The sequence below is a fragment of the Microcebus murinus genome, chromosome 7 (genome assembly GCF_040939455.1).
Source record: "Microcebus murinus isolate Inina chromosome 7, M.murinus_Inina_mat1.0, whole genome shotgun sequence".
Taxonomy (NCBI): Eukaryota; Metazoa; Chordata; class Mammalia; order Primates; family Cheirogaleidae; genus Microcebus; species Microcebus murinus.
In genome coordinates, this window is record NC_134110.1 from 48,473,292 (window position 1) to 48,496,422 (window position 23,131).

The 23,131-nt window shown below is 34.5% G+C and overlaps 1 protein-coding gene across 1 annotated transcript in view; it reads left to right on the plus strand.

Annotated features, from left to right (window-relative positions):
• EIF3H (eukaryotic translation initiation factor 3 subunit H) overlaps positions 1-23,131 on the plus strand; it is a 104,539-nt gene that overhangs the window by 70,340 nt on the left and 11,068 nt on the right. The window contains exons 3-5 of the mRNA XM_012751133.3: positions 19,610-19,777; positions 21,296-21,395; positions 22,537-22,686. Coding sequence (XP_012606587.1) covers positions 19,610-19,777; positions 21,296-21,395; positions 22,537-22,686 — 418 coding nt within the window. The remainder of the gene's footprint in view (positions 1-19,609; positions 19,778-21,295; positions 21,396-22,536; positions 22,687-23,131) is intronic.

The window sequence follows — 23,131 nt, forward strand, 5'->3', positions numbered from 1 at the left end:
GATTGATATTGCATCTACATTTTGTATGAAAAAGTTTGAGAAAATATATTTAATAAGTCCTTGTGAATAAAGGACATACTACAATAAATACTATAAAAAATACTACAATAAAGTAGTATTTTTCTTTGACCCATACAGCAAATATTTATGATTTACCTACTCCTTCCAACAAAAAAAGCATCTGAAGCAGATATAAGTTTATCATTAATTTGACAATTTAAAACATTTTATAATTGAACAAATTGTGGACATTCTTAATTGTAACATCTGCAGGAAGTTGAGTTATAAACATTGTAAAATGCTGTGTTGTTTTCATGCTATGCATATTTCTGGTAGTGTATGCTTACAGTTCAAAAGAATTACTTTCTTATCTTTTTCCTTCAATCTTTGAATTTTAGCACTGGTCATAATTCTGAGTCTGGAAAAGATTTTATGATACTCCAAATTTCTGTGTTTTTCCTCCCCATCAGTAATGGTCTAGCAGTTTTTGTAGCATTAAGGAGTGTTGTTTAGTCAAAATAGCTGTAGTAGCTAAGGACAAACACATTATTTTTTTTCTTTGCAATAATAGGAATAGAATAGTTGCAAGGTGAATTTAAAATTTATATTAATTGAAGAAAAGGGAAAATTACAGTGTCTGTTCTTTTGGAAATTTTGCTTTAAAATTGTGTTCATTCTAAATCTTCACTTTAGGGGTTATCTAGCAAGAATAGTTTCATAGTGGATGTATTTCAGAAGATTCACTCTGTTCTTCCTACTTTCAATCAAATACTTTGGAAAAAGACCTTATGTCTGCAGGACTTCCTTCCATCTGGGGAGAACTTGATCCTTTCCGCCCAGTTTCATCTTGGCCCTCTACAGTGGTTGTAGCATAATAGCTTCTCTTTGAGATTAAAACACAGAACAAAGACAGGCTCTTTTTATTAATAGTCAAATGAAAGGCTGCAGATTTTTGATTAGCCGTTTTTCCAGAAAGGAAATTATTAGAGACAGGTCTTACTTTTTCTTTTCTATATTTTGTATTTTAAAATTGTACTGCTGTAGTAGACAATGCTTATACTTCCTTCATCTGTAAAATGGGAATGATAACAGTACCTTATTATAGAACTATTGGAGTGATTAACATAAATACATGTAAAGTGCCTGCTTCCTAGTAAACTGAGAATAAATGTAGGATATTATTAATCATTCTTGTGGCTTTAAATAGATAAAGATAGCTAAAATTAAAAAGAATTCAATGTATGTTACTTGCCTGGACTATATAAATCACTAAGTACTGATGTGATGTTTAGCCACCAGGTCTATGGTGTTTTGTTATGGCAGCCTCAGTACAGTAATACATAAGTGAAGTTCAAAATTGGTATGAAGTAGGCTGATCTGATCTCCATCTATATACTAAGGAGATAAATTCATTATATAGAACATTGCAATAATGAAAAAGCGTTCTGCTTAATGGGTAGGATATGGCTTTATCTGCCTTTATTCCTAATAGAAGAGAAGATGTCTATTGAAATTTTTGTTTTATGATGCCATCTGTAAAATGTTCTTGTTTAGTAGGTGGTAGGTACTCTGAGATGTTTTGACCTTTAACATTCATGGAAGTTTAATTAATTTTCTCTGGACAGTCACTTAATGTACTAGTCATAATTCAGTGTCAGATGATTATCATCTAAGCAGAGCTCTCTATGAAAAAGTTCATAGGTCACAACCATAGAAAACCACATACTACATTTCATTTTATGTATTCTCTTGATTAGGTTGTTGAATAGAATAAACAGGCAATTGGAAGGTAAGAATTTTACCCCTAAGAAATCAACCATTTCCAGCTCACATGGCTTCATACTACTCTGTATATCTTTAATAAAATCCCATTTTAATTTTTTAGGAAAGATTAATTTATTAGGTACAGACCATACACTTGGGATAATTCTTATTTTTTACCTATTATGAGTCATTTAACCAGAGTATGCATCTCTTACCTTCTTGAAATGTGATATAGACTTGGAAAATGTTTTGTGAGGACATTTGAACTATTCTGCTTCTGGAGACAGAAACATCTTAAAGAGGTTTTTTTAAATCTGATTTTGAGTAGTTGTTAGAGGGAGTGTCTACAACATTGCCTAATTTATATAAAAATAAATCAGAAAAGAGATGCATGGAGACAAAGACATGATGGTAGCAGCAAAAACAAATAAAATGGATATATACTAATCACTGTTAGTAACTTACTTTTTGTAGCTTCCAATGAGACACTGTTCACTTAAATTATTCTTTTGGCCTCTATGTTTTGACCCAGTATTGCCAAGGTTTCTTTCCCCAGTGAACTGCTTGCAGAAGCACTCTTCTCATCTTTCCAGTACTTTCTTACTTAGCAGCTTTCAACTGATTTTAATTTTGAGTTTTGCTGAGAGTATAGTGTGGCTTGATCCCTTCAGTGTAATGGGCAGTTCTGTAGTGGATGAATCCTACTTTTATGCTCTTTGATCTGAATATAGCCATTAACATTGTGAATTTCTGTTTCCTGGTTGCTCTGCTGTAGTTCCATAGGAACATCTGGTTTACCTCTTGAAATGCTTCTGTTACTGAACTCCTCACATTCTTGTATCTCTCTTTTGCTTTTTTTCTATCTTATCTATATCTTTAAACTTAACTATCACTTTTGTGAGCATGTGAATTTTGTTACGAATTAGAGAACAGAATGTACTCTATTTGAACTTTTAGCCCTTGCTAAGTTTTTCTTTCTGAAATGTTTTTTGAATAATAAAATCATTAGAACAGTATTTCAGAGAATTTAGAAAAGAAGAAAAATTACCCATCTTCTATCATCTTTAAAACAGTGGTTATTAGTTTGATGTGTTTCCTTCTAAATTTTAAAAATGTTTTAAATTTTTAAGTTTTAGAGTACTTTTACCTTTTATATGTATTTCACATTTAAGTATTCATTCTTATATTATTGAATGATCTTTATCATCAGACATTAGATAATTTCTGCTTTTTGTTAAATGATTTTTGATAACCATTTAAAAACAGTTTTTTTCAAATTTTGGGTTATAACATTACTCTAGACTTCTGTGAAAGGAATCAGTAGGTCACAGGACAGAAACATTTTTATGGCATATTGGAAAGAACATGGAATTGGTAGCTGGGAAAGTCTAGCCTTACATCGAGGTTTTCACTTACCTACTATTATATTAGCAAGTTACTGATGTGACAGTTGGAAAAACTAATACCTACCTAACATATGATATATGGCAAGTATCTGATTTATTGATTGAAATGTAATGGGTGCTCAGTAAATGGAAGCTATTATCAGTGTAGCATTTTTCCTTCAGGGTGGTGGTTCTTAGTATATGAGAGTGCCATTTAACTGTTGTCATATAATTTACCATACAAACCAAAATACTTCAGTCCCAGACAAATTCTAAACTATGTGGATCATTAGGACAGTGTGTGTAAACTGTGACCCAGTCACACCAGAGCATATGTCACTCTAAAATTAAACCATACCTTGTGTCATCATTGAACATTTTTTTAAGTTGTACATTTTTTAGGTGAAAATTTTATATTTAGTTTAAATTTATTTGATTGCAAAATACATTGAATTGTGAGCTGTTTAGTTGAACATTTTTATGTCAGTTACATGCTTTGTTGCATTTAGATGTTACAGTCTCCATATTGTCTTACAGTCCCATCTCAAAATAGATCAGCAGATCATTCAGTCCTAAAAATAGTAACATAAACATTGTTGTCTCCAAATAATATAAATGTGGCAATTGAACAGAACTTAGAATTTCAGTGCCTAAATTAGTGTTCTTGGAAAAGTTGGGGTTTACTATCCAGGGAACAATTGGACATTCTTTGGAGACATTTTTGGTTGTTGCACCTTTGGGGGAGGTATGTATGCTGCTGGTATCAAGAAGGTAGAGGCCAGGGGTGCTATGAAACATCCTAAAATGCACAGGACAGCCCCTTACCCAATATAGACTTATCCAACCCAAAATATCATTAGTGGCCAGGTAAGAAACCCTAGCTGAAATGGAATGTGTATCTGTATATGCTGGGAATGAGAATCTAGAAGTGTACTGATTATACAAGTAATTTAAAAAGAAATATGTGAGTGGGAATTACACTGACACATTTCTGAAAATAGATTTTATTGCCTTCGTGGGTCATTTGCCCGTAGCTCCCAGAGTTTTTGGCAGTTTATGAAACTTTGTCAAGTGGTGGCATAGTGCCATCAAAATATTTATATGACTTAAATCTAAGCCATAATGACATTTTTTTTGTAAATCAATAAAGTTTTTCTAGGACAAATGTAAAAGAAAACATTTTACATTTTCCAAAGGACTGTTTCCAGAAATAATGAGTCTTATCTCTAAAGATGAACAAGAGTCCCAATTACAGAAGCATCAAAGTAGCACTTCTTTTAGCACAAAATAAGTCACACTATTGCAGAAAACCTTGTAAGACCAGCTACAACATTACTGACAAATATTAAATATTATGTTTGGAGAGAAAGCAGAATAGCTATAGAGTTTCCTTTACAAAATTACTGTTGGATAATACTGCTTAATATCAGTCTCATACAGTATGCAAAAACACAAATGTACATGTTACTAGATATTGAGGCTTACGGTTGATCTGCACAGAGAGTATTCATTTTGAGAATGTGTGGTGTTCTTACTTGGAGAAGTGCTGGGTGTATTTTTTGTTGTTCACAATGGAAAATCCATCATTCAAGAGAAGAGAGGTTTTTATTTCACAATTATGCTGTGAATTGTGATATACACTGGAAAAAATGGGTTGGATAGAGTGGGTATGATAAGAGTACAGTTGTGTTTTGAGAAAAGGGCATTGATACCCACAATGCCTGTGCACATACTGCTTCATTTTCTGGGAATAGCTTAATTGCCTTTGGAATTCTCTCTCTCAGCTTCCTTTTTTGCACCTGAGCTCTATGAAATTGGGATGCATCTTGTAATGCATTGTGTCTTATAATTAAGATTGCCAGTTCTCCTTCCTTTTTTTTAAGACACAGGGTCTCCTGGCACACAGGCTATAGGGCTGGAGTGCAGTGACACAATCATATCTCACTGCAACCTCAAACTTCTGGGCTCAAGGGATCCTCCTGCCCCAGCTTCCAGGGTAGCTGGGACTACAGGCATGTGCCTACATGTCCAGCTAATTAAAACAAGTTATTTTTGGTTGAATCAGGGTTTTGCTATATTGCACAGGCTGGTCTCAAACTCCTGGTCTTGTCAAGCAGTCCTCCTGCCTTGGCTCATAAAGTGCTGAGATTACAGATGTGAGCTACTGTGCCTGGCCTCCTTTTCTTATATATTGAGTGGAGTCTTAGACTTGATGAAATAATGTATTATACTTTCTAATCTTCATTCAGTGTGGGAGGAAATATTGAAAATAATAAATTTAAAATTTCAGTCTTTACAACGTGCTGAATGAAAAATGTGTGGTGAGAGATTAAGTCTGACCCTACTTTTCCATCCTGCCTGTGAGGAGAAAGATGCCTGTAAGAATCTTTGACATGAGAGAGGAGATTACATTTTTACTCCTTCTTTATGACACAGTTAATGCCAATAAAGTTATTTCTGTTTTTAAAAATAATTTGCTAAAGTGGCATGGTTAGTTAAACATGTAGTGCCCTGAGTAGCTTGACAGTATTATTTCTGAATGAAAATATCAGTTTTTAACATTGACATTATGATACTAGAATTAGTAAAGCATTCTCATTCTACTGAGCCTTGGAAATTTTTATTAGAGGAATAAATTGATGAGATTGCTGGGCATATTTTGTAAAACCACATCTAAATACCGCAGTAGGATATGAATAGCTTCCAGAGCTTTAAATGATCAGAATCTAATCTGCATAATTTTTCTAATTATAATATTAATTTTTAGGTAGAGTATTTTTCTTAGACATTTAGTGCAAAATCTTCATAATTTTGGAGTGTCTGTTTCATTCATATCATTATCTGACAGTGACCAAATGCAGGATGCTTTTTCTGATGACTTATAAATCTGAGTAAAGAGTTTCTAATTTAGTAGAAATAGACTAAGGAAATAAGCATCCTGGATATGGAGCTTATGATCCAAACCATCCATCTCCAGGCTATATATTGAAATCCTGAGGATAAATACAAGTCATCTGCTGTTCTCTGAGACACAGCAGTTTTTTGTGAGGTTGTTTTTTTGTTTTGTTTTTTTGGTAATTTTATTAAAATTTTATATAATTAAAATTGGGATAACTTTTTTTAAAACTTGAAATCTGTAGTTTTCATGAGTGCCATGTATTATTTAAAGGGTTTGAGAGGGACTTTTGCTTGTCTGTCTAAACTAAAATTAAGTGTTTGCAGGAAAATCTAATGACACCTTTCCATCCTCCTCCTCCTCTTCAGGTTAGCCCAAGGTCTGTTTTCTGTGTGGAGAACCCACATCTGCTCCTTGGTTTCCCCTTTAGTCCTGAACACTTGTCACTTCTTAATCTGATTCTTTTTACTGCTATCCTTCTTCTGACCACTGTCTACTGTTGTGAATTTTTATTTTCATTTTCTGTTCATTTGAGGTTGTTAGGGTTGCTAGACCATATTATTAGTGCAACTTCCTCCCCCCCCACACACTTATTTGTGTGTAATATTAGCATCTGAAGGCATAATAGAGATAATTGATTCAATTGTAGTATCAAAACTTAGCAAAGAAACACATGGAATTTTATTCATGGCGGGTTTATCTGGTCTCTGCTTTAACTCTTTTAGAAGGTAAGCTTTCTCTACCTAATAAAGATTATCTTTGCTGTTTTACTGTTGTTTATTCACCATTACCATTTTAATAAGCATTAAACCAAAACATTTTTCATTTCAGATAAATTAAACATTAGATGATTTAAAAACTATATTTTTAAAGATAGTTTGATTATTCGGAGGTTTTCCTCTACTCTGTTTTATTGTATTTAATGGCAGAGCCAAAATCGCAGTTCAGGTCTTTTGTTTTCTCGGCCTGCAGCTATTCTTTTGCACTGTATTATTTTGCAAGGTATGAAAAGTCAGGACTTTGACTTTTACGCTTGATTTTTTGGTTCTTGACAGAGATAGTTTGTTCCCACTTTAAAGGCCCCCCAAAATCTGTAGTATTACCCAGATATTTTCTTTAGGGAACTTTAAGATTTGAGTAAACCCAAGAATTCTGGCTGCCATCCTGTGTGTCCTCTCTGTTCCTCTTCACTGGAATGTCAAGCTGTAGGAACCTTTTCTGTCTTCTCCGTCCTGTCCTATGCTGGACAGCACCTAGATGGTCTGGCACAATTAGAGCTCAGAATAAATAGTTGTCATGTGAATATGTGAAGGAATGATGTATAAATTCACTGTTTCAGATTTTCTTCCCCAAAATATAAGGAGGAAGCATGTAAGCCATTTAATTCCTTTATCTAACTGAATATTATAATCTTTTCTGCAAGGAAAAAATATATATACTTTTGGGGGTGGGGGAAGGAAGGTTTTGTTATTAAGGTGATGTTACCTGGTTTAAAAGTACTTTGAAATATTGCAAATACTCTGATTAAATTTTATCATATGTTTATGTTCTTTATGCACATATTGTTCGTTCTGCCTTTGGCACATTTTCAAAAGCCTCTCAAGATACACTACTGGCTTAGTATCAGTGGATGCTGCATCAAGGGACAGTTTTTTTGTGGGGAGACAAATGATCTAAAATAAGTTTATGGAAAGTAAAACAAAGATACTTCTCCTCTAGGTAGTTATTTATGCTTCCCTACATATTTATTTATTTATAGTTGTATAGTTTATTTCTATCAGTGTAGCCCATAGAAGTTAATCTATTTTAAACATCTGGCAGGAGCCTGTCTGCCAATTGTGGAAGAAAATTATTTGGTCTGTTTTGCAACCTTCCAACATCTTTCTGTAGTAATTTTCTTGCCTTTCAGTAATTATTACTTTCCTCTATACAGTGTATTTCATATTCCTCTTTAATTCAAGAGGTTTATTCATAGAAAAGTATCATCATAAGCTTCATATTACATAATGACAATTTATCAGACAAGTCTCAGTAATAACTTTGAGGGGTCTGTGTGTAAAATCTACAAAATATAACAAGATTATTGAGTTCCTTGAGGGTGGTCTTTAATGTGTGATTATAGAGCTATTTACCTCTAAGGTACTTTTATAATACAGAATAATATTTGTCCTAAGGGTATTTTAATCATGTGACATTTTGTTAGAGACTAAATTTTCCCCCAAATTATAAGTGTGTATTTTTGTCAAATATGGAAGTCTCTGGTCACATTAGCTGGTGGGTAAGGACACATGTTTTTTTCTTGTCCACGTTGGGAAATACTAGTCTGAATCACAGAGTAGTAAGGAGAAGCCTCCATCCAGTTTTCCCCATCATGCACTTCCTGTTCTTGGTAGGACAAGGCCAAAGGTAAAAGTGACATTCATTTGGGTCTCCTGCTAAAAGCTTGAGTTTTCTCTGAACCGTTGGCCAGGCATTTGTACTCTTTTTGGAGGTGTATCTGTGTATCTTTGGTGATCTCAGTGCTGATTTGTGTTACTTTGTGGGTACCCCAGAACTGAATTGATTGCTGCCTTTCCCCTACTTTCTCCCCATATTTCTCTCTCTCTCTCTCTCTCTCTCTCTCTCTCTCTCTCTCTCTCTCTCTCTCTCTCTCTCTCTCTCACACACACACACACACACACACACACACACACACACACACACACACACACACACACACACACACACACACACACACGGAAGTTCCATGAGAGCCAGGAGCACATTCTACTGCATTTCATTACTTGTTACCCTCTTTTGGATCTTGAGCCCTTTTGAGAATTTGGTGAAAGCTTTGGACCCTTACTCCACAAAAGTGCATATGCTTATGATTTGGGGAATTTCACAGATGTTTTGAAATTTCTGGGTAAGGATTCCTGAGCTAGATACTCTCTTCTATAACGAGATCTCAACAGGAAATGTAACATAGCCTCTTTTAAAAGTAAGCCATAGGTTTCTAACCTCAGATAACTTAGTGAGCTGCTAAGATTTCTGCTTGATCAGTATTCTCAACTTGGAACTCTTTCTTATCCTATAAAAATGTTCAGAAGAAGTGGAGTGTGTAGGGAAAGTTGTTGAGACCAGAAAGTGTGGATGAAATGTATAGTTATAAATACTGCTATTTTTCTAATTTAACTAAACCACAGGAAATTATTTGCCCTTCCTAACCTTTTCCACAACTCCTGTCACTTTCCATTCTTGCCAGATTGTCCTTTTTTAGGTTGCAGTTAAGAATACTCTTCAAAAATTATATCCTTCAGGCTTTCTTTTATAGCATTTTTAATACTGATGTTTAAATACCAATCATGCTCATGTTTAAAGGTAAAGGAAACTTATCTTTGGACCGTTAAGGTTGCTGGAGTGGACGGACGATCCTACTAAGCAACACATGCTCATTATAAAGCTGTTTGCTGTATCTAATTGAATTTAGCTATTTCACTTGAGTGGGCAGTATTTCCAGATGGCCTTTACCCAGTCCCCTGTGTAAGATGGTACTGCTGCTCACTCCTCCTTCCCATCCCCACCCCCATTCTCAGTTTTTTGTTTAAAGTCACCTGTTGGGGAGGGCGCAGGGAGCTTATGTCCTCTCTTTGGAAGAGTTATAAATGGAATCAGGAGGTAGAACCTTATATAGTACAATGTAATTATATTGTTATATACACAGTAATAATAGAATACCCAAGATTACCTTTTCTTGAAATCTAATTTCTGTAGCTTGTCTCTTTCTTTATTGAATCTGTTCTTTATTATACTGAATATAATTAGCTTATAGCTTTAGTATCTAAGAAGTATTTTTTCCTTTTGTAATCCTTTCTCATGCTAGATTGTTTTTTGATCATACTCATATTTGTACATGTGAACTCTGTTTCATAAAATGAATGTTACAGATTCATACTTTCTTTTTCTTTTTTTTAAGTTGGCTCATACAATCTTAAATCCCCCTCCCCATTTTTCTGATTTTCCCCTACCCCCAACATGAAGATGAAAACTGGAGAGTTTATACAACACTTAGCAACCAAGTTAATCAAACCTAGAACTCCATAAACCAGGTGTCCTCAAACTACGGCCTGCGGGCCACATGGGGGTGTTTTTGCCCATTTGTTTTTTTACTTCAAAATAAGATATGTGCAGTGTGCATAGGAATTTGTTCATAGTTTTTCTTAAACTATAGTCCGGCCCTCTAACGGTCTGAGGGACAGTAAACTGGCCCCCTGTTTAAAAAGTTTGAGGACCCCTGACATAGTTCCTTTGACCCAGGGAAGTACCATATTCTCTGGGTTCTAAATAATATTTCTGAATAATAGATTATGGTGATAACCTCTTGAACCCTTCCTAAGGTTATTCAGTTCATCAAGCTCTTATGAGTGATTTCATTTAATCTTAACTACCTTATGAAGTAGATGATGTCCTCCCCACCACCCCCTCCTTTTTTTTTTTTTTTTTTTTTTTGGCATCAGAGGAGGTTGGTCTGCATAATCCAGTCTGCATAATTTGTCATAGGACACACAACTAATGTGTGGTCAAGATGTTATTCAGCTAGGGTTAGCTGCTTTAGATTCTGAATTTAGGAGCACTAGGATCCAGGTTATGGGTGACCGTGGGAAAGATAGGCAAGTTGGTCAGCAGTAGAAAAATTCTGTCAATATGTATGTATGTATGCATGTACTTCTTTAACATCATATGTATTGGACAATTCTTTTGCCAAAAAACACGAGGAAATAATGGTAAGAATAAGGAAGATAGCAAAAATCTGCCATGACCTCACTCTCTGGTAAACTGTTGCCATTACCATTATAACATATTTCTTTCTAGTCTTCTCCTTAGGAGGAGGGAGCAACTCAGGTTTTTCACATATTGGCATTTATATGGTATATATCAATAGTTTTATATTCTGCTTTTTTTTCATAGCATCTCATGAGCATTTTCCCATGCCATTTGCATTTTTTAGAAATATTCTAAGTGATTTTTGCTTTGGAGAAAATAGGTTCCACTCGGGAGATGATTATGAACTGAGTGAGGAAGAAGTAGTCAAGATTGATGACTGAGTATCCTGTTTACGAGGGAGAAAATATAGAAATAGTAGACTTAGAGGGTGGGGTTGATAAAGTCAGCATGTACGGTTATAGTGTGTGATACTTCTGGGACTTCACTCTGAAAATGTTCATTAAGCAAAGAGCCATCTGGGCTTGGAGGTAAATTCTTAAATTGTCATCATCGAATGGTTGGAAGTTGAAACTTATTTTCCAGGTAATGAAATTAAGGCCCAGAGAGACAAAATGTGTTACCTACCATCAGTTCATTGGACAGTCATATTGAAGAAGTCACCTTTTACAAGATGAAGTCACTATAGCTTTATCAGGCACCTAGCGCATGATGTACCCAGTAAATGGTTTCAGAATGAATAAAGTGAAGTGATCCTATGGATCATTTATCACTAGACTGTTTTGTGTATGTTGCAAAGAGTACTTCCAAAAAATGGTCATTTGTTCTTTTTTGAATATTTAGTGTTTGCTACTGATGTATTCCATTCTGTTTTTAACAACTGGACTTTGAAATTGACAGATTCTTACAGAGTGAAACTTAATTCATTTTGTTAGCCCTTTGTTCTTTTTTTTTTAATATCTTGTATACACTGCTTTTTGTGTTTTGAAAAGTACTCATGAGGTCATTCTCTCCTTGGTTTACATTAAAAACTCAAATTTACAGGAAAGGCAAATCAATCATGATATTTCTATTAAAGAAATGTCTTCTTCTTCTCAAAAAATTACACAGTAGTTTTCATTGCAGCCCCACACGAAAATTTCATTTTAGAGTTAAATGCTAGGGAAAGTTTTTTTTTTTTAACCTACTTTGAGATGTGGTATTTTTTTCTTTGGATAATGTGAACAACCATTTTTCCCTATTTCTTTGATTTGATTCAGAGACAGATTTTTATATTTTAACCAAAATACGTATGGCCTGATTCACTGTGTTCGTATCTCTGCCTCACTTTCATTCTTTACTTTCTCTATTCTAATTGAGACTTTTCCTACTCTCGATATTACTAATTATTTTGTGTGGTTTAATGCAAGATACTTCAAGTGAACTATACTTCAAGTGATACTTTGTGAACAGGGCAGAACATATTACAAATATATAATTTATTATATATGTATTTTATATACATAATATATATATAAAGTTTCCTAGTAATTGTGACATTATCTAGTACATTGGCACCCTTCACATGTTTTGGATACATTCCATTCTTTTGGAATATTTTCAGCACCTAACTTTGTGTCAACATTAATGTAGAACCTCATGTATAGCTATAAATATGACAGGTGTTACTTGTCCTCATGAAGGAGCCTGTTACATAGTGTGAAAAAAATTTCTTTCCCCCTTGAACCCAGAGATTCTCATTTGGTCTTCTAACATACCATCCTCTTAATTGTAGCAAGAGGTAACAGTATTCTTTATGTGAGAGCTCTTCATGGTCAGGCAGGGCAGGGCGTGTATGTCTGTGGGCTCACCCAGGTGAATTCACTTTGTATAAACAGATCTCAAATGACATACAATTAACTTACTATTGGCTGTCTATCATCTACTTATGTGTATGTGTTTTCAGGACCAAGGGCCTAAATGCATATGTATTTTAAATTCTCATAACCTCAAAGTAGTATATTTTGGCTGCGTTTCGTGGTTTGGTTAAGAAGATAACAATGTAGATTTGTTACAGGATGTACTTGTTATTTTCTGTGAAGAATTCCATTTATTTCATAGAAGACTTCTTAAGACATAGTAAAACCTTCCTAAAAACCTGATTTACAATAATTTTCAAGACTCTTATTAGATTTAAAGGATAAAATGGAGCAACCATACACATTCACATTGCTTTATCCCTGGCTTGGCATTCAAAATATTTTGTCAGAATTCATAAATACTTTAAAGAAGAAATTAAACCGCCCAGAATAAACTATTTTAAAAAATATTTCTGTAAAATTATTAAGAAAGGCATTATTTTTATTTCTTTTTAAATAAAACAAATTCATTTCTAGGTAGAGTAGAATTTTTATTGGACACTTTACTGAGAAAAAATGAACTGTTACCAAAATTCTTAAGCAGTAACAGAGATGGGATTAATAACAGATGTATTAATTGAAAAAAGGGATGAATACGTGATGTAAACTGGGTGAAGAGAATGTGGAAGTTTTAAGAAATCTGCGTAGTTCGTAATTCTCTCCACCCAAAGTAGACTCTTATTTAATTCTTTTTTCAAATGCACATTCTGCTTGCTTAAATCTACATCTGCTACTAGCTTTGAACATTGACTGAAACGTATGTGTGGCTTGGCAAAAAGTCTCATATGAAGAGGAAAAGCACAGAATAAAGTTTGTCTTGCTAAATAATGGCGCAGAGCCTTCACAGTTCACACAGCCTGTGAGTGCTCACTGGTGTCGCATAGTGCAGCTGGGAAAGAGGCCTGTAATTATTTTCTTAAAAGGCCTACTTTGGTTAGCACTCATGCCAGAACAGATAGGGGATTTTTATGCATTCCACTTCTCTGTCATATTTGTTGAATTCATTGGTTTGATTCAGGGAAATTGTGGGGTTTTGTTTGTTTTCTTGCTTTTTAAGCCATTTGCATCTCCTGATTGAGTTTTGTTTCTTTGCTGCAAAGAGCATGTACTAGATCTGGTCTCTGTTTGTTCCCTTACTTGATGAATTTGTGCAGGTCATCTTTGATCTAAGCCAGTATTTAGTTACAGAGTAGTCTTGGCACAAATCTCAAATAGTAACATGGAATACGATGTTTTAGGAGTTTGATTACATATTTATGATAAGTATCAACTTTCGCATTTAAAAATGTTTGATGGTAGTTTTATTACTTATAAGCTTACTGATAGTGCTAAATTATTGGTTAATTTAGTGATCAAACATACACAAGCTGTGGTTTCTGAAAACCTAGAAATTTGTTGTATACTTCTGTTGTATCTGTGTGCAGTGCTTCATTGATTCAGAAATAATTTACTCTAAACTTCACCAGTAAGAAGCAGTGAAGTTCTCTAAGTGGGTGGTTACCTTGGCTTTGGAGTCTGATGGTCCCAACTCAAACTGAAGTTGAAGATGTGGTAAACAGCTTTTGTAAAAGGATTTCAATAATCATGATTAGCTCATTAGAGTTATTGTGAGGAATGAAGTTAGATAACATATATAGACCACTTAGCAGGAAGTCTGACATAATAAGTGCTCACTAAGTGCTAGTTTCTTTCCTTGTGCCTAACTCTACTCTTTTCCTCCAAGCTATATCTGTTTATTTCAAAAATAATTTCATTATAATTAAAATAATTATAATGAAATTATTTGGGTTTATATGACAAAATAGCAAATCATTAAAATTAGACCTTAAGTTTAGATTACTTTGCCCATTCAGAGTTTCCTAATAACACATCTGTAAAGTACTTTTTCTTAATCTGCCAGAAGGATCTCGAGTTTTCGATTTTGAGTATGCCTCAGCTTTAATGTCCTACTTTGAGCTCATCCTGACCTAACTGTGGCAATTCTGTATTCTTGTTTTTCAGTCAGAAATTGTATTTCATGAGGGCTCATTTAAAATAATAATAAAGATGATTTTAAAAGTGAGGATGAAAAATTGAAGGTGAAAAGAAAGTTGATTAATTATTCTATTGAACTGAAAAGCTCTACTCCAGATTCCCAGGGATCTTCAGGAGTACTTGAATCTCATACTCTTGTTTGGCAGTGTAACACCAGATATAGTATTTAAATGTAAAACAACATATAATTTTCAATATTTTCATATTTGAAGATGAAACAAGAGAAAGCCCAACAAATGTGATTGATTTTTGAAAGAAATAGTTATTGGGCGGTTTGCCTCAGTTAAGACAGTTTTAGCTTTAGGCACTTTAGAACAGACTGTTTTGCATAAAGGATATCTGGAAAAAGTGAATGTGAATATACTGGTTCCGAACTTCGAAGGCTTAAGTCGGTAAAGCAGGCTTTCCTTTGCTTGGCAGAGGCTTAACAAATTAAGATAATTGTAGAAGTTGAAGAGATTTATAAAACTAGTTCATTTTTATAATCCTTCCAAATTTGGTGGCACCACCTCAACTGCATCTAAGTGCAGCTTTTTGTATTAGTAACTTGAGTCAGCTTCATAGTAGCTACCAATTTGCCTATGAAATTCATTTGTTGTGTACTGCTTTTCCTCAGCGAGTAGAGTGTTTGCTTTTTGAACTAAAAATGCTTAAAAGATTCTTTCCTAAACTTCTCATTACACAATTCTAAACTCTTCTGTTGAGTATTATGCCATCATAAATTTTAAAATAGTTTCCTCTTCAAGAGGATTTTCCTTTAGCCATTCAACTTTGGGAAATTCCCCAGGAATATTTAGCCTTTAACTCAAAAGTGAATGTTATTGGTTGAAATTGCTGCATTGGCTTCTGTTAAATATGAGAATTTTAATGGACGCATGTCTAACCCTTGGACCAACTCTGCAAAGTTGCCAATGAGTGCTTGTTTCTCTATTAGTCTGCATTAATTCAGCAGTAGGCAGTTAGAGTACTTTATGTCAAGGAGCCTCCTTTTTTCTTTTTCTTTATTTTTTTCCTGAGATAGTCTCTGTCTGTCACCCTGGCTGGAGTGCTGTGGCGTCAGCCTATCTCATAGCAATCTCAGACTCCTGGGCTCAAGCAATCCTCCTGCCTCAGTTTCCTGAGTAGCTGGGACTGTGGGCATACACCACTACACCCAGCTAATTTTTCTATTTTTAGTAGAGATTGGGTCTCACTCTTGCTCCGTCTGGTCTCAAACTCCTGACCTCAAGCGATCCTCCCACTTGGCCTCCCAGAGTGCTAGGATTATACACATGAGCCACCATGCCCTCCTTTTTTCTTTCCCTTGTCCTTTTTCCTTTGTTTTTCTGACTCTGTTTCTCTGTCTGAGGTGTGAGCCATTCCCTAGATACAGTGAACCTTTTCTCTATCTTTTATACCCTCCTTTTAAAACTCCAACCAGAAAAGTGAGACAAGCTGTATTGAGGAAGCAAGCAGCACTACCTAAATTCGCCAGAGCTTGTTGGGCTATTACACGGCAGCATCATCATGGGCTACTCCCAGATTTCATGAGTTCCCTCTTCTCCTTCATTTACCTAATAAGCCTTGAGCTAAATTGGGCCTCTTGTGCTCGCCTGACCTGATCACCCCCAGTACAACTGCTTAGGGAGACTAGCATAGCCACAAAATGAAGGACATCCACCTGGGAGATTAGAATCTGCAATGAACATTTCTTATTCCTGGTGTAAACTTACTACTATGTCATCATTTCACGATTTTCCCTTTGTCTCTACCTTAGGCCAGAGGGGTAAATAGGTGTTAGCTAATGTGGCAGCTCAGCTCAGTTGATTGATGGTGACTGCCAGGAACATGGTTTTGAGACAGTTTAGTGGAACAGTCTGTTGTTCATTTCTTATTCCTACTTAGGTTTACCAGGAAGTTTTTGCAAGGGCTGGTTTTGTACTTTTTGAAAATTTGGATTGGGAGGATGAGGAAAAATCGTGTGAGTGTAGGGAGATGAGGATCACATGCCTGTGTCAACATTAGAATGAGGACACAGATTCTAAACATCTGCAGAGATAAAGCAATTCATGTGGCTGTGAGTTGTGTTTTTTATTCCTTGGCTTGTATATAATAGAAAAATCACCTTTTTTATTTTATTAAATCAAAGTGACCTCTTTAAAACAGTACATTTATTAGAGCTTCACAAGTCCTTTTAGATCCTTTCTTTTTCTCTGTGACGCCTCCGAGACAGCACCTTTTAAAAAAAATACTGTGTTTATTTTTTAATTTTTAAAATTGGAGTGGTAAGTTCAAACCAAGACAGACGGTGTCCTGAAACTTTTGCATAGATTAGACCCAGCACATACTTTGTTATATAAGTGAAATTCCAGTGCATTGTGTATTTTAAAAAATGAGTTTATTAATTGACCCACCATTGCTCTTAGCCCTTTAATGTTTATATTTATCTAAGATATTCAGGTGATATGAAAACTTTCATGACTCATAAACAATTTTATCTGAAACCTTGTGAAATCTGTTATGTCATTTTTTAAGCTATAGAAAAGGGAAATGGAAACGTTACCCTTGTTCTTCCCACTAACGCAGAAGCTGATCTCCCTAGTTTTCAGTCTCCAGAAATACATATATTGGAGCAGTAGGTGTCTCCACATGCTGTAGACTTCAACCTTGATTCTCTTCTCTAGTTTAGAGAAATACTTCATTTTCATTCTTACCCTTATTGGAGGGGCTGCAAAGTAGGCAAGACTGTGTAAAGAAGGAATATGGAGGTTTGCTACACATCTTGGACTTTTTTACTTTATGTATCCTGAAAATGCTATTATAAAATCTATTGTATTCAGGCTATTTGAGGGGAGACTTAGCAAGATGACAATGTTTTTCAGAGAAGTGTATTTTTACTTTAAATCATAATACATGCTAGAGGCCCTTCTTTAGCTAATAGAAAAATCATTTATGGTTAGTATATCTAACGAACAATGTGGAGTCATAGCATTTCGACTGGGATTGAGTTCTCAGATTTCTTTGGAGATGGGAAAATTAAACATCAGAGAAGGATCATTAGCTGGACAGCAAGATCTGCACAGGGGAAATATTAGAGCTGGCATGAGAACCCATATCTCTAGATTCCAAATCTTCTTTTCTACTGCTGCAAGTTGGTAGAATCTAACCTCTGCTTATAATTCTGCTAAATTGTACACTAACATGTTTTGTAAGTACTGATTTTTAAAAAAATAGTTCTGTAAAATCTTGTTTATACTATTGGTTGCTTGGTAATTGCTTCACATCTCCTCTTCCCTTTCCTTTTAAAATAAATACCAAATTTAGTGTGGCTCCTGTTTTGGTTATGATATTGGGACTTTTTGTAAATTAAATTTGATTAAAATCTATTAGCCAAACCAGTGATTTTACTTTGATTTAAAAGAATTATGGAATTTTAAGGCAGAGATTGTAGCAATGATTCTGTCCTACTCCCAAGTTTATGTGGTTGATATGACTTTATTAAACTAGCTGAGTGAGGTGAGGTTCTCTTATATGCAAGAGAGATAAAATATTAAGATAAAAGATAATTGACATAAGATTATCATTAATTTTATACTGCTTCTTTAGGCTATCATTGTATATAAAATAGGTTTCAAAGGTATTTTTAATGGTTTAGAATATAACATATGGCTTTGTTTTCACATTTTATTCATAAATCTACAGAAACTGCTTTGGTTTATAAAAAATTATCTGGTATATTACTATCACCCTTTCAGATAGTTGTAAGGGAACGTTGGGGTTCTTCAGCTTTTCTACATAGCTAAAGAAAGCCTCAGAAAACACATAATTAGTAGTTGATCAGTTTTGGCTGTCAGCTTTTAGCATGAGAAATATAACCTTCCTTGGAAAAAGCAGGTTTATATTGTCTTTGCCTAGTAACAAGTGTTGAAAAATAAGACTGTGCCCATCTGAGGCAGTTTTATATACTTGTGATCCTGAGTCGTGTTTGCTTCATAAAACCACAGCGCTGTAACCAAAAGAATGATACACATAAAACTTTGTTTGAGTTTTGAAAATGAAATGGTTAGGTTCCGCGTTAAGCAACTATGTATACTTAACATAGTCATGCATTTATTATGATAGAAATAGCTTGGATATTATGTTGATTATAGTTTTCTCCTGTATTTGCTATACATTGGGCTATGTCACTTTTTAAAATGCCATTTATATATTGTCAGTTTGCACCTAATTTTTCTAATGCTGCTTTAACTTAATACATATTATAGTCATTAATTTGACAAAAGTAAAAGTCATTAAACCTTTTCATTCCATACATGATGATTAAAATATAGCACTATTCTAATGAAAAAATAGTGTCTATTACTTAACACTAAGGAACACACAGACAAGAAAAAAGAATTCTTTTTCAAATTTAGCATATGCAGCAGGGGGCACCAAATGAAGGCAAAAATGAATTCTTCTATTTTAAATCAGCTACAGCCTGTATCCTGTTCATATATAAATAATGTAGTTAATTGTTACCCTTTATTTTTCTTGATAGTTTTAACTTCTCAGTTCTAAAAACTGTGTTGAAGAAGAGATTGATAACAAATGAAACGACTTACAACCAACCAGTTTCGTAATTATAAAATTTTTCCTTAAACATTTACTATTTTAAAAAAGAGTGGAAATTACATTTAATAATTTCTTGCTTAGAATAAGGCATTAATATTATGTGTTTTAATACATTTTCTATTAAATGTTTTTTCTGTAAGGAAAAAAGGAATGCCCACATGATTTGGAAGCTTAATTTTGTTTTCTTTATATGTGAACTAAATGGATTTTTAAATCCAGAAACCTGTTCCTTACAGCTACTAGTTATGTAAAAATTGGTTTCCAAAAAGACTTGTTTTTAATGTTGGTACCATCATTCAGTAGTTTTTTCTTTTGTTCCCCTTCTGCCTATCACCTAGTCCAATATCAAATGGAAATGATGCGGAGCCTTCGCCATGTAAACATCGATCATCTTCACGTGGGCTGGTACCAGTCCACATACTATGGCTCATTCGTCACCCGGGCGCTCCTGGATTCTCAGTTCAGTTACCAACATGCCATTGAAGAGTCTGTCGTTCTCATTTATGGTTAGTAGGAGGTTCCTTTATTATTCTTTTCTTCTCTTAATATTGTTACTACTATTTTTGCATTCTTTTTTTTTTTTTTTTTTTTTTGCCTCCTAAGAGCAGCCTGGCAGGCCTTCTCAAGTAAATACCAACCCTGTTTCTGTAGTAGCCTTAGCAGCAGCTAAGTCTAGACAGGGTTTCCTTCTTTCTGTTTATTTTTCTTGCTATCAGAGCCCTGATGTGTACATTTTGGAATGCTGGAGTAGCTGCTTCATTTTTATTCCTCCATCTCCCCTCCCTCGTTGAAGGGGCTGGTGGAACTAGACCAGATGTCTAACAAACCCCGATTGCTAGAGTGTCTGGCTCTGTACGTGACTGACCAATCATAATACAGTGTGCCAAGTTTTTTTTATGCCTCTGACAGCAGCGTACAAAACCTGGACTGTTTCTTAGCACAAAGATTTTTTTCTTTTCGGCCTATTTAATGGTGTTTCCTCAAGCTCTCCAGACCAGATGTTCTGTGCTGTATCAGAACTGTAGGCAATTTAACAGCTTTATAGCCTTCCCCCTCCCCAAACACTCACAGTTTGCCATATCTGGCAGACTTGCATATAGTTTCCAGCTGAGAAGTAAATGTAACGTCCTGAGTATCTGTCAGAAAAAATACTAATGAATACGATCAATCTTATGAGCTGCCCCAAAATTGTTTCAGTATGTTAACAATTGGATTACAGTAAAGAACAAGTTGTTAAAGTGTACTTATATTGGCTGGAAACATTGCATCATCAGACCTTGATGAATTTTCCACTTGTTTCAATCTATTTTGGTTTTCATTTTATCACCTATTGCTAAAAGTTTCACTGTGTTAAGTTTCAGACAACATGAATGTTAACACAGGTTTTAGGCGAATATTGGCATGCCCGAGCCGTTATCATGCTGCAAGTGCTAAGCTCCCTTACTCATGGAGCGTTTAAGCAGTTAGTTTTGACAAAATTAGGTTCTCTAAAACTAAAAAGACACTTTTGTGATAGCACTTTGACTTTAGTGGTTTTGTTTTTGGAATCTATATTAACTAGGAAATGTGAACAGTGATTATTGGGATGGATAAATTTTGTTTGCAGGACTATTCATTTTAAGTTAGTTGACTGAAGAATTATACAAATATATGCAGTGAATTTTCATGTTTACTATTCATCAGTATTTTCCTCCTAATTATACAAGATGTATAGAACATATGATATATTTAATTTTCAGCAAGTTTACTAGTTCTTGCTAAGGAATGGATTTGAATATATCTTAATTTTGTTTATTTTTAGGGAGGAAGTTATTCTACCTATTATAAGTAGGATAGTGAGATTCCTGTTTTTGCTTCCTGTTTGCTGTAATGGTTTGAATCTGCTTCACGTTCTGGTTATTTATTTTGATCTTTATTTTGCAAAGATTGTGTGATATGTAACAGAATGTGCTTAGAACTAATGTCATTTGAGCACTGGTAGTGACAGTATTCTTAGTAATTTCTTTCTCTTTTCCTTATTTGAGATCCCATAAAAACTGCCCAAGGGTCTCTCTCACTAAAGGCATACAGACTGACTCCTAAACTGATGGAAGTTTGTAAAGAGAAGGATTTTTCCCCTGAAGCGTAAGTGTTTGAAGGCCTATGAGGCATGTGGTAAAGGGTTGGGTATTTTTGTTTTAAGATTTTTGTTTGCCACATTTATTGAAAACTCAGTGTGGTGTGGTAATGCTTTCGCCATGTTGACTAGTTTTTTTGCAACTAGAAGTTTTATGCATGCCGAGTGCCACTTACTTTCTTCCTTTCCATGTTTAAATTATTCTTTAGGGAATGTCTCTTCTGTTGTTCTTACCCAGGGTGAATTCAGTTACAGTGGGAATTAGCAATCAGATTTGAAGAAATAAATGATTGCATAAAAGGAGATGGAAAGAGTGTTCAGTGGCTGTTAGATTGTCAGGCTGGCTGTATATTTTATTTTCTGAGCCCCTGTTCTTAGGGGTGGGAGTGGGAGAGATATGAACATTTTAAGGATTCAAAAAATGTGGCATACTGGATATTTTATAGATGACAGGTATACAGAGATTAACTGATAGAGCTGTTTTGGGATCCTATTTAATGGTATTGGAATATTTAAATTTTAAAAAAATTTTAAATATTTAGAATTCTTCTGTTAACTACAGATTTTTATTTCTTATTAAATCAAAGTTAGTGGCTTTGACTCCATGTAGGACAGTTCATCTGAATTTTTCCAAATGACTCCTAAAAACTCAAGGTGCATAGAAACTATGAGAAGCTGTGTCCTTGCTATGTTCTGAACTATTATATGGAGTCTAGTGTTCTACTACTTGTTGATCTCTTTAGTTCAGTAGGCTTTTAAAATGAACTTTCCAAGAAATACAGTATTTCTATTTTCTAGCTATTTTAAATTAAGTTTTAGATATGGGTTGTATAGCATAACTTATTGTGACATTTATATTTTACTATCAATGAAATTTAAAAGATACCCGATTACAAAGAATGTATAGCTTCTCTTGCCAAGAATCTTATTTTCTGGGCTTTAGCTCAAATTCAGATCATTTTCAGAGTTACTCAAAGCACTTGACTTATGCTTGACTTTGTAAAACTCTAGTTTCTCTCTCCCCCTTTTAAGAGTGCTAATGAAACAAAGATCCTGGAGAGGGCCTATAATTAGGCAAAATGTATGAAATAGTCAATTTAACACTTACTTCGGACCATCAGACTAAAGTATTTTTAACATGCATCACAGATTGAAAAAAGCAAATATCACCTTTGAGCACATGTTTGAAGAAGTGCCGATTGTAATTAAAAATTCACATCTGATCAACGTCCTAATGTGGGAACTTGAAAAGAAGTCAGCTGTGGCAGATAAACATGAATTGCTCAGTCTTGCTAGCAGGTAAGTGGCCCTGCTTAATGAAAAGTCCCTTTAGTATAACTTTCTGCAAAAGATTTTTCCCCCATACACTTTACCTGTGAAACAAGAAAATTGCTTAAGGGCATTTTGAGGTTGCTAAGATGTATGTAACCTGTAGTATTTGCCCCCCCCCCCAAAATCCCTAGAAAAAAATGCCAAATTGATAAAGTAAAACAAAGCATTTTTTGAATACTAATTGCTCCTATTAGAAGAACCCTCTGTAGCCTTCTTTGCTTTATCATTTGTGCTTTGATATGTAAATGCCCATGGGGGAGGACTTTTTTATTTGGCTCAGTTTTATTTCTTGTACACTATCCTGAGAGGCTTATGGTATTATGTCTGGATATTTAATAATGCTCAGGAGAACAGAAATACTACTTTTTTTTAAAAAAAACTAGTTACACTTGCCTTTGTTCAGATGCAGGCT